The sequence below is a fragment of the Serinus canaria genome, chromosome 17 (assembly GCF_022539315.1).
Source record: "Serinus canaria isolate serCan28SL12 chromosome 17, serCan2020, whole genome shotgun sequence".
In the NCBI taxonomy this organism is placed as follows: Eukaryota; Metazoa; Chordata; class Aves; order Passeriformes; family Fringillidae; genus Serinus; species Serinus canaria.
The window spans coordinates 6,183,401-6,195,455 of NC_066330.1; the positions used below are offsets into that span (position 1 = coordinate 6,183,401).

The following is a 12,055-nucleotide window of genomic DNA, read 5'->3' on the forward strand; positions in this document are numbered from 1 at the left end:
CAGCTGGGCAGTTGGAGTCTTTGTTTTTGCATATGATCCCACCTCCAAGGGGTGGCCAGTCCTTTTTTACGGGTCCTGCTGGGTTAAAGACGCACAAGAACCTCTGACACTGCCAGGACCTTCCTGTCTCCCTCCTTTGTTGGGGTGACAGGAGAGGATAATGAGATGAAGGACTGACATGCTTCACCTGCTCCTCCCAAGTAGAGGTGAGAATGTAATATTTTGGGAACCAGATGAGCAGATTTGGCAGCCTGTGCTGTGCTGGCCCTTGTGGGGAGCAGCCCTGAGCTCAAAGGTGGGCACAGCATCCATCCTTTGGCTCCTGAGGCTGTGCAACTTCTATTTCACACTAAGAATTTCTTTGTTCCAGGCAACTCTTCCCTTAATCTTTCCTCTGCTTGGTTTCTCCATCCTGTTCCCATAGACCACAACCTTGTGTGAACTGCTGGAGGAGACAGTGGCTCAGCAAACCCTCCTGCCCCCCTGCCAGCTGTGTTCCCCTGATCAGAGGGACCCTCTGCTCCCGTGGGGAGCGACAGGCTGGTGGCGATTATGGAAAGCAGATCTCAGAAGGGTTTGTCTCTGTGGGGGAAATGGTGCAGCAGAGCTGCAGGGGAATAATAATTATATTATTATGCAGGAATAAAGTCCTGTTTATTTCTGAGAAGGGGATGGGTATGGGGGAAGAGCGGTGAGTGATTGCAGAATAATTATCCCACAGCAGCTATGCTGGTCAGTGTTTCCCTTGAAGGCAACTCCTAAATACTAAGCTAGAGAAGGACTGGCAGCCTGGACCATGTGGTGGGTGAAGGTGGGGCTGTCCCATCCCAAAGGACACTCATCAGCATCCACAGGCTCCTGCAGGAACAAGAGATGATTCAAACACTCACCTGGCAGTGCCACACACCTGCGGGCAGGGCCGGGCAGCTGAGAGCTACCCAGCTCTCAGTGCTCTGCACCTTCCTCCAGGGGGATGTGTAGGGATGTGTAGGGATGTACAAGGGTGTGCAGGGGATGTGCAGGGGATGTGCAGGGGTGTGTAGAGGTGTGTAGGGGTGTGCGGGGGATGTGCAAGGGATGCTGCCGCTGCTGCCCTGCGGCTCTGCCCAGCCCACCCAGCTCCTCCAGCACATCCCAGCCTTGCTTCCACGTGCCTTTGTGTTGATCAGAGCGGCGTTTTCCCCCAGCGCATTCCTGCCTCGCTCCACCACGCGTGAACCGGCGATCACCCACTTGGGCTCCGTGAATAATTAATATCTGTGTCACTGTGCTTCCTCCCCCCGCGGCGCTGCCGATCGCTCCTCCGGGACCGGGGGGTTCTGCCAAGGTCACGGCGGGTGGCGGCCCCGGCAGCCCGGGGGGCCCAGGTGTCATTGTCCTTGCGGCTGCTGCCCGCAGCTCCGTCCCCGGCAGAGGAGCGGCACAAAGGGAGCGGCATCGCTGGGGCCTGGAGCGGGGCGAGGCGGGCAGGGGGACGCGGATGCAGGTGGCTGCCGAGGGGGTCGTGACACCCCTCGGCCTGCCCGACCCCTCCGGAGCGCTGCAGCGGCACGCAGGAAGCAGCGCTCCTTCCTCAGGGCCGCTTTGTGTCCCGATGCCATTCACCGGCGCCTTGCTCGTTGTCTCCCAAAACTGAGGCCGGGGAGGATGGGGGAAAATTTGATTTTTTTAATAAAAATTTTAAACGTAACAAAAAGTTAAAACCTTTAAGAGCCTGTACTCTTACAAATCGAGCGCACACACCCCCCGAAGAAAGGCGGCCGTGTGCTCCCCGCCGCCGCTGCCGGGGGCACGACAGCTCCGGCCCGGTGCCCCTCACGCCCGCACAATGCCGCCCCCTCCCCGCCGCGCACCGCCCTTCGGCCCGCCCCCGCCCGGCTCTGATTGGGTGCGCTGCGCCGTCAGGTAGGGCGGGCGCGGCGCTGATTGGTCGCGGCGGCGCGAGGCGGGGCGGGCGCGGCGCTGTCAGCCGGGGCGCGGCGCGGCGGGAGCCGCTGGAGGGGCGCAGGGCGCGGGCGCGGCATGGCTGGCTGAGGCGGCGGGAGGAGCCGCCGCCGCCCGGCGCCGCTCCCGGCCGCGCTCGGTGCGTGTGCGAGCGCCCGCGTCAATGAGCGAGTGCATGGCGGAGCCCCGCGCCGCACCATGAGGCGCCGGCCGAGCACCGCGCTCGCCCTGCTGTGCCTCGCCGCCCTCCTGGCCGCCGCCACCGCCGCGCTGCCCGCCAGCGCCGCGCCGCCCGCCGAGCCCGGCAGCGGCAGCGGCGGCCCCGCTGAGAGCAGCCTGGGCACGGTGCCGCCCGCACGGCCCCGCGGTACCGCCGCGCCCGCACGGGGCAGCCCGGCGCCGCCGCCGCCGCCGGAGGAGGAGGAGGCGGCGGTGGCGGAGGAGGAGGAAGAGGAGCAGGAGGAGGAGGAGGAGGAGGCTGTGGACAGCGGCCCCGCAGGTGAGCGGCCCGCGCGGCTCCGTGGCCAGGCGGTGTCAGCGGGGCCACCGGCGGGGAGCGGGACGGGGCTGCGCCCCATCCTCCGCTGGGCGGACAAAGGCGCGGCCGGGGACGGGGCGGCGGCTGCCCGGGCCCTCCGGCTGCGGCGACCCCCGTGCGGGGCGGGCGGACGGAGTTCCGCGCTGCGGGACCCCCCGAGCATCGCCCGGCCCGGCCTCCCCGCGGGGCCGGTCCGGGGCTGTGCCGCTGTGCCGACCCCGGGATGCGGTCTGGAGGGGAGCTGTGCCTCGCCCGTGCCTTGCCGGTGCTGTTACCGGTGCCTTTGGGGAGCACCGGGGCAGCTGCTGGTCCAGGCTACCCGGAACGTCCTTCAGGCAATAGTCCCTGGCATGCACTGTGCTCTCGGTGGAGGAGATGCAGACAGGTCCTTCCCATCACCTTGCATCCAGACAGTGGCCAAGAGAATGGATGCTGGCCTCGGGCATCCCCCGATGTAGGACTTTGTAGGCTGAGTTGCTCCACAACCATCAAGTGTCCCTGGTGTCCTCCTCGATGTGCTGGCAGCAGAGAGAGAGCAGGGTTAGTGATGACTTGGGGTCACCAGAGCCTGTGTTCTCACCAGTGTCAGGAGGCGAATTTGCAGCTCAGTGGGTGCTGGGGTGCTCATATGGCATCTGATGGGTGTGCAGGGGCAGAAATGAGCCCCAGCTTCATCTGTGCTGGGAATGATGTGTCTCAGTGCAGCCCATGCAAGGCCTCATCCTGCCCCTGTGGTAGCTGGGGCTTATACAGAGCTGAGGAAGATGCTATGGCAACAGGAGTAAGTGGAATTATCAGTGTAGGGTGTAAGGAGGAGAGAGGTGAAGGGCGGATGGGAGAGCTGTGCTCTCAGGTGAAGCTCCTTCTGGGTGTAGCATGCACTGACAGCACTGGTCACCTGCTGGGAGGTGAAACACTGATGCTCTTCAAAGCTGAGACTTTGGTTTACCTCTAGATTAAATTGTCAAAACTGCTGAAATCCAAGGATGGAGCTTTGTCCACTTATTTTACTGGAGAACTTGGCTTCGCTCTGCAGTTCCAAAGCTATATCTTCAGACACATGCAAATACTATAGCACTGATTCTTTCCTGTTTTATATTTATTTTTTCCCTTTGCCTGGAAGATGTTTAGCTTAAGTACGTTGAGCTTCCTCTGATGTGAAAGGGATGCAGTCTGTTCTGGTAGTGTTAGCAGTCTGAACAAGGGGATTAATCAACTTTTTTCATTTGATTAGAAATAAAATCAGCTGAAGATCTGGAGTTGCTTGTTTTCCAGACTTTAATTTGCTTTTTTTCTGTTGAGTTTTCTGTCTTTGCTTTTATTGGAAGAAATAGAATGGCTTAAGATTGGGAATTGCTGATAAAGGTAGGATGAGTTGAGTGTTCTTAAAGCAAAAGCAATTTCTCCTCTTGTGCCTGATCAGACAGATGGGACTGAGCAGCTCAGTGCAGCACAGTGTGACCCTCTGGATGCCAACCAGGGGATCCACATACACATCCCGAGCTTCCTCCAGCACATTTCCCTCTCTGACCCCTGTGTTGTGTTTGTTTCCATTGGTTTCCATTGGTATCTATTAGTATCCATTGGCTCTGGATCTCCCACCCTGAGCTCCAATGGCTTCCTCAAGAGCATCCTGCTCCTGCAGGCAGAGTGACAAGTGCATGAAGTGGCTGGTTTAGCAGTGGCTTTGGGATGCTCCCAGGTTCCATGTCACATAACATCCTCTATGTCTGCCATTGGAGCTGTCAGGGGTGGAAGTCTGGGGAATGTTGTGTCTAATCCCTGTGCTCCCACAGGCTGCCCTCACCCCTGTGCCTCAGTTCTCACTTGGGAAAAGAGAGCATCGAGGATGAGCACTCCCCACCACCACCCCTGGCTGTGCTGAGTCTGTATTGTGGAGGCCAGCATCACCCTTTGAAGTTTAACGTGCTAATTATTAATGGCTACAGCCACTTAATCACAGAATTGCTCTCTGGTGCCTTTACACTGTGATGGTGATGGCCTGGGCAGGAGCACGTGGGCAGATTGTCTTCTCCAAGAGGCCAGGTTGTTAGTCCTGAGTGTGACAGGTGGAGATTAGCCCTGGCTGAGGGGGGGATTGCTGGTGGGCTCCAGGGCTGGGTGGGTTTTAGGGCACCCGAGGGTGGGTGAGGCAGCATCAGGAGGAGATGCTGGGCTTGGCAGCATCCCCTGTGTGATGGGGGAGCCTGGGCTGGCGTTAGGGGTGGAGGGTCCAGCCGTGCTCTGTGTGGGAGCTGCTCTCAGTGTGTTGTGTGGGGTTTTCTGTGCTGCCCCATCTGCTGTGACTTGTGCAGAGGTTTGCTCTCAAAGGCTGTTAAGCACCAAAGCCACAGCAAAGCCAGTGGACATAATGGGCTTAGCTGAAACCCTCCGTTTGCTTTAACTCAAGCATGTTTTCAACATCACTTTTCCAACTCAGTAGGTAATTAATGCATTATGTGCTCTGTTGCATTAAACAAGTGGGCCTTTTCTCATGCACATTATTAGAAAGGCTTCCCTTAATGTTCACAGCATTATCACTGATAAGAGGTTGGTGTGAGAGGCCTCAGGGCCAGTGTTCTTCAGAGCTACCAAGATTTCAGTTCTGACTTTAGTGCATTTCTCATTCTGATTTAGGAAGTGCTTCAGTTTTCCTCTAGCTGCCTGCTTGCTCTGTTCTCGTCCTCCTCCTTTTCCCAGTTTCATGATGTTTATTTTTCTTTCCAAGCCTGTGATCATGTTCAAATCCTGGATTTTGTTTCTAAGGGAAGTAAATTGCTAATCCTTGTGTTTGTGGAGACAAGCTTAACGTATCCCCCGCCTTATCACCAAAGCCTTCAGCACCCACCATAGCGGCTCTGCCTCTTCCTTTTATCCCCAACAGTCTCATTTTAAGCAGGAGCTGGAGCTTTGCTGGGGAATCTGGCTTGGGAATGGCTGCTGCTCGGGTGGATGCTTGTGTTGGAGCAGAGATGCAGCTGCTGTGGCCAGCATGGTCCTGGTTGGACTTTCCCTGCCTAGGGAACAGAAATCCTCAATTCCACGCGGTTCTTAGGGCAGTGTTGAGTAACGTGGGTCTCTTTGAAGGACATTTTCTTCTGACTCTCTTCCAGCCCCATGCACAGCAGGTGGGTGGGCTGAAGAACCCAAATGTCCTTTCACAGCCTTGCTGTGCCGGGTGAGCAGGAGAGCTGCACCCAAACCCTGGGTTTGGTGTCTTTACATCTCTCTTCCCCGCTGCTTTGTCATTCCTCACTGCCTTCCTGCTCCCAGAGGTGACTTTGGGTCTGACTCCTCACCTCTGCACCACATAGGAGGGGACAGTGAACGATCTCTGCTGCAGCCACAGGGCCGGAAATGCAGGTGGCTTGGAGCATTAAGCATGGGAGGGTGTCACAGGGAAATGTGTGAAAGCTGAGTCAGTGGCTGATGGGTCCCCAGCCACCAGCGTGGGGCCACCTCGGGCTGGGGAGCTGCTGCTTGATGGAGGAGGTGCAGCCAGGGCCCCTCAATGGGGGGTGGCTGCAGCTTTGTGGGGGATTAGTTGATGGGTTTAGCTTGTGAAGAGGAGCCTGGCAGATCCCTGGGGGCGTTGGGATGACCTGGGTAATTGCCTGGGCACAGGGGAGGTGACAGGTTGAGGAGGGTTTTGCTTTTGTGCAGGGCATGTGGAGAAAGGTCTGTGCATCCTGTTCTGACAGGAGGGGTGGTGAGGGCAGGTTTGGGGGGGTCCCCACAGCACTTACAGTGTTGTTGTAGAGGAAAGACTGGTCCAGGCCTTGGAGCCATCAGCAGCCAGACCCTGCCACACTGGGCTGTGCCCCTCGAGGGGTTGGGAGCTCTCAAATCCTGCTAGGACAGAAACAACCAAGCTGTTGAAGGTAGTTTCAGGATCTTGTGCCATCATCCCTTTTGCAGCTCTGGGTGACTCCTCCTCTTCTCCCATCCAGCCTTTGGAAGAAGTCTTCCCTCCTGTGTATGGGTCCACCTGCCTGAATGCCCCTGCTCTGCCTCTGACCCTGTGGGGGACAAGGAGGAGCAGCCAGGGAGGGTGAGCTGGAGCTTTCCTCCTGCTCATTACTTGGGAAGGCAGCTTAAGCCATCCTTGTTTGAGGGCTCAGGATTGTGTTCCATGTGGTTACAGAGATAACTTGTGTTCAAGGTGCTAGCAGGATTTAAATTTATTCAAAGAAATGGAAATGAAGGCATGGATGTGAAAGCTGAGGATAAAGAGGATGGTCTTGTTCCTCAGGAGCAGCCAGGGCAGAGAGTGCCTTTTTTCAATCAAATAATAAGTTTGTATCTTTGAGCTTTAAATAAAGACATGTTGCCCAAAGCAGAAAATGTCACTCCCTTGCCTTCCTGCCTGCTTCCACGCTCCCATCTGAATCATTCTTGAATCAGATGCACCCAACTGTCCTGACTCAAGATTGAGATTCTGGGTCTTAGCAAAGCTCATGAAAATCAGGATATTTCTTGGAGGATCTGTAGAGCCTTGAGGGTCTTGTTGGTTAGCTTCTCTCTGCCGGGATTTTGCCTTTTGTTTTTATTTTAAATGGTAGCTGAGATTCAGACAGATCATCACTGAGGTGCCACTTGGAAAATGGCACCATCTCTGTGAGGTGATGTTATTTACCTGGCTGCTGTTGGTCATACCCAAACACCAGCCTGTGGGGAGGCAGAGGTACTGAGCACTGAAACAAGTGCTCTCTCTGAGGCTGCGTGGTGGCAGATGTCCCAGGCAGATGTCCCTGACTGCTCCAGGCCCTGTGAGGGTGGTTGGGGCAGCTGGGACAGTGCTGGAGTGTCACCAAAAATCTCTTGTGACACAGACTGGGGTTTGCACAGGGTGCAAAGGTTGTGCCTGTCCAGACAGGTGGGATGGGCTTCCTGGACAGTGCCTGGTTCTGCCCTTGGAGCACCTTTGTGGTGGTGCTGCCTGTTTCCCCCGAGGCACCCTGACCCTGCCTGGCTGTGCCACAGGGGACAGGATTGCTGTGATCAAGGAGTGATGGTGTCAAGGCCTGCACTGATGTGTGACCCCATCCCTGAGGGGCTGTGGTCCTTGTGCCGCTCCAGTGTGGCCCTGCAGGTGGCTGGGATCCTGGGATCTGCCCACCTGGGTGGCACTGATGGTGGGCATCGAGCCTGTGGCAGTGATGGTGAGCAGTGTGAGGACTGGGACATCCAGGACATGCCGTGCCCCAGGGCTGTGGGCACAGGAGCACAGAACAGGCTGTTCCTGAGGAGCTGAGATCCTGGATGTGAAGTTCTGCTGAAGTCTGAGGAAAGACTCCAGAGGGTTTTGACGAGAGCCCTATGAACAGCCAGGGCTGAGGCTCTGTGAGCTGGTGACATTTGTGGAGCTAACAGCAGCTGACTGTCAGGGAGCTGCTGCCAATCTGAGGTGCTCACTGGGGCTTCCAAGAAGCAGCAGAGCTTTTCGTGGTGGTGTGATGCATCTGCCAGCTTGGGGAATAAAGCTGTGCCAAAGCCGGGTGCTGAAGGCTGGGATCCTTTTACATCCATCTGCCTGGAAGGGAAGGCTCCTTCTGCCTTACCTCTGACAAGCACCTAAAAAAAATCAAACAAAGAAATGATGTTGAGGAGCTGGGTTTTTGTACCTTGACTGCACCTGAGACTTCACTGAGCTCTTGGATGAGGATGGAATGAGGGCTTGGACTTGCTTTAGAAGTCTTGGAAAGCTACAGGCTGTGTTGCCCTGGCAGGTGCTGCATGTCTGAGCTCAACAGGGCTGCCTTGTGCAGCAAGGCATTGCTGGGTGGGAGTGGGCCCAGAGGGGCAGAGTCTGGCACTTTGTAATTGGTTGGGGATATTAATATATTTTATGAGCTAAAGGCTAGATTGCAATCCAGCCATCTGCCCTGCCTTGGGGAGTCGTGTGTCTCCAGCACCCCAGGAGAACAGAACCACTTGCAATTCAGTCTCATTAAACTGGCTAAAACCCAGATTTCTGGTTCACAGGAAATTATTTGCTTTTTTAAAAATTTATTTTGACTTTTGGGTTGTATCAGACTGAAATGGAATGGTTGTTCTTGCTTTGCTTCTGCTCAAGGTTCCAGTGAGCTCAGTGAGTGTCCTGTGCCTTAAGGCTGCCCTGTAAGATTGTTGTGCCTGGGGCTAAATCCATCCCCAGTGAGGGGCTGGGGGCTGCTGGGTCCCTGCCAGGGGGAAATGCTCCCAAAATCACAGCAGGGCTTGTCTGGAAGGGTCTTTTATTGGATTAAAGCTTGTCAGTCTGGAAGCATTTCCAACAAGACATTCTAGACTTGGAATAATTGAACCTCATTTGTCTGGCAGAACATTTTCCCCCCTATTCAATAGGAAAGTTCCCGATGCTGCTGGTGCTGGCTCCTGCAGCTGCCACTCCTGGAGGAGCAGGGCAGGCTGTCCCCTCTCCTGCCAGAGTCACTCACTCCCCACAGCTCCCATCCCTGCTTGGAGGGATGCAGGGAAAACGGTCCAGCCCCTGCATCCCAGCTGCCTGCTGTCCTGGCAGCAGCTTGGCTGTCTGCTCTTGTTTTCTCCAGCGATTTAATAAAGGCAGGGAGCAGGGAGGGGGCTGCTCCATCCGCTGGTTTCCCGGGATTTCTCCTAGCTGCCTGTGAAGAATAGACCCTCCCAACGCTGCAGGGGCTGTAATTGCCTGCGGACCGATGGAGCTGCCCAGAGCGGCTCTTTTGTTAGAGGCTGAATTCCTCCTCTGCCTGCTGCTCATCTGGATCTTCCCATGCAAAATTCCTCTGGCCCTCTGTCACCCAAGGTGCAGCAGGGTCAGGGTGCCATGCAGGCTGCCAGCCCCCCGATTTGACAGCAGCTCTGCCCCAGCCCTCCAGGGCTTTCCCCCCTGCCCCGACTTTGGAAGAGATTTTGGAGGTCTCTGCTCCTCATTCACACACACAGGTCCTATTTCAGTGAATGAGGAGCTTCCCTGGAGCTGCAGAAACTAATGCAAAGCCTTAGCTTGGTCTTGTGCTGCTTAAAGAAGGATTTTTTTTTTTTTTTAATGTTTCGGAACACCTGCTGTATGAATTAAATTTGCCTTGTAAATGTAACCGATTCAGAGTCTGAGCATGAGTGATGGGCGTTCGCTTTTTGCCTGGAAAAAGAAAAAAGCAAAAACCTTGAAGGCTTTTTTTCTTCTGGCAACTTGGCTTTAAAGCAGAGAAGCCAAGACACTGCTTTTTAACCATTTTTAATTCAGTTGCCTCCTGTTCTTATAAATAAGCCCCCAGAAACATGACGAGGCAAGCATCCCTGCTATTTATAGCTCTGCTCTACATGCCCGTTTTAAAAATCGGGCAGCTAAATGGCTCTGCAGCCTTTCAGCAAAAGGCCTAATGACACAGGCATTTTCTATGCATGGATGGGTGGGTGTTTAGAGGCTCTTGGTGCTGAGCCTTCACCCTGAGCAGGCAGGATGGTTTCTGCAGCAGGGAGTTTTTTTCCTGGGCACAGGGGAGCCCCTTGGCACTGCCCCAAGCCTGGAGAAGGGGCCCTGGTGGGCTGCACCCCATGGCTCACCCCTGCTCCAGCCCCTGGGGAAGCTCCCAGCAGGGTCAGACCTCCCACCTCTCCCCCACACCTTGGCCCTTCTTGGGGTTACCTCTAGACAAGATATATTGGTATTTCCCAAGTGTTTGGGTATTTTTTAAAAAAAATTGTTGAGGCTGCATTAACCTTTCATTCTTTTTTTTCTTTTTTTTCTTCCTGCTTTGTGGCATCACCTCCCTCTAATGACGAGGCTGCTGGTAACCTTTACCCGTTTAACTGGTCATGCCACTTCTCAGATGAATCTGCTTTATTCCTGGCACATTATACAGCCTCAGTTTTCAGGCAGCTTTACTCTATTTTGACTGACTGGCTGACTGTATTAACTGATAGTGCTGCTTGGGCTGCTTTGATCCTGTATTATTTATGGAAATGATGGCACATAACTCTGTGTAGCTGATTAATGCTGCGTGTATTTTTAATATGCTAGTTCTCCTGTTTGATCTGTGCTAAATGATTATTCTCTGATGTGTTCCTGGGTTCATTTTGGCCCTTTATGAAAAGGAGATTGAAATGGACTGTTTGTTTTGTTGCCTTTTTTTTTTTTCTCCCAGTGGTCTCATCGTGGGCTGCTTTTTCAGCTTTCACAGGTCGTTTTCCCCAGCAGGGCTCTGCCTGCTACATGGAGCACTTACACTTTCTTGCTATTAATTTGAGCACTTTGTTGGTGACATTACTCTAAACTCATCCCTGTGTGTGCAGTTGTGGGAAATTCTGAGAAGACACAAGGTGGAAAAACAACGTTTTAGGTGATGCTCAAGCCTTCTGTGTAGTTGCTTAGTGACACTGTGACTGTCACCAAATGGGACTCGGGTCCAGCAACACCTGAATGAGAACAAAACCAGTCTAAAATGGCAGGAATGTAATTAATATTTTCTGTGGCCTGTCACAGGATGGCTGGGACTGGTTGATATTAAGAAGACGGCTTTAATTGCCAGGGATGTGTGTGCTCAACCCACAGCTTCCTCTCCTGCAGTGGGAGATGTGGTCATGGCTGGGGAGGGATCTGTGGGCAAAGCTGATGTTTCATCCCAGGAAATACCCACTGCACCCCCTGGCATGTGCAGTGCTGCTGACGTGCAGGAGGGAGGCTGATGTCCTTCATGCCTCCCCCAAAATCCACCCCCAGCACTAGATGTGGCTCACGGGGTGGAAACCAGGAGCTTGTTCCAGGAGAACCATCTGTGAGCTGGAGGATCAGCATTTCCCCTTCCCAGGGGCCTAGTGGAAGGAAAGGAAGTCGATGATTTTTTTAATATATATTTTTTTCTCCTTTCTTTTGTAATAACTGCTCATTTTCATGGCACAGGCATGGGTTGTCTCCAAAGCCCTGCCCTCACCCTGCACGTGGCCACATCTACCTTCTCCCTGGGCACACTGTGTTCCAGCAATAACAGGTTTGTGAGGATGCTTTCATGAGCAGTGCTGTAAAGGTGCAAAAGCAATGCTCAAAACCTTCAAATAAAAGCTTTTCTTCCCCTCCTCTGAACAGTCCTTTTTGTTAAAATCAGCAAAACATATATCTTTCTGCAAAAGATCCCTTTTCCTTTAATGGGCTTTTCCACTGAAAACAGTTGAAACTTGATGTTCTGTTCCTTCCCTCCAAATTTTTCAAAGCTCCTTGGGCTATGAAAACTTCAATGATTCCATTTTTGTTTCTTCTATTTAAAAAAGTGTATAGGTATATGTATATTTTAAATATATAGATTTTTTTTTTTCCTGCTAGCTGAAGGTCTTGTCTTTTATCTCAAAGCAAACATGATAGAAGGGTGTTCTTTCTCTGCCCCAAAATAGACATTCTCATTTGAGCAGTTATTTGGGGGAAAGACCAGGCTGAATGTACCATGTTGGGCTCTGAGGGAGCAGGCAGGATTTGGGGATTTTTTCCCTACAAACCTAGCTGCCTCCCCAAAACACATCTTGATGGCAGATGGGTGAATAATGGGGCAGAGTCACCCACACCTTCACCGTGCCACAGGTTTGGAGCATTCCTGGCTGGGG

At 53.9% G+C, this 12,055-nt stretch overlaps 1 protein-coding gene across 1 annotated transcript in view; it reads left to right on the top strand.

The window, feature by feature from the left end:
- The first annotated feature begins 2,127 nt into the window (after positions 1 to 2,127).
- Positions 2,128 to 12,055, top strand: part of MEGF9 (multiple EGF like domains 9) — a 46,428-nt gene continuing 36,500 nt past the window's right edge. The window contains exon 1 of the mRNA XM_030230151.2: positions 2,128 to 2,443. Within this exon, the coding sequence (XP_030086011.1) occupies positions 2,143 to 2,443 (301 nt within the window). The 5' untranslated portion in view covers positions 2,128 to 2,142. The remainder of the gene's footprint in view (positions 2,444 to 12,055) is intronic.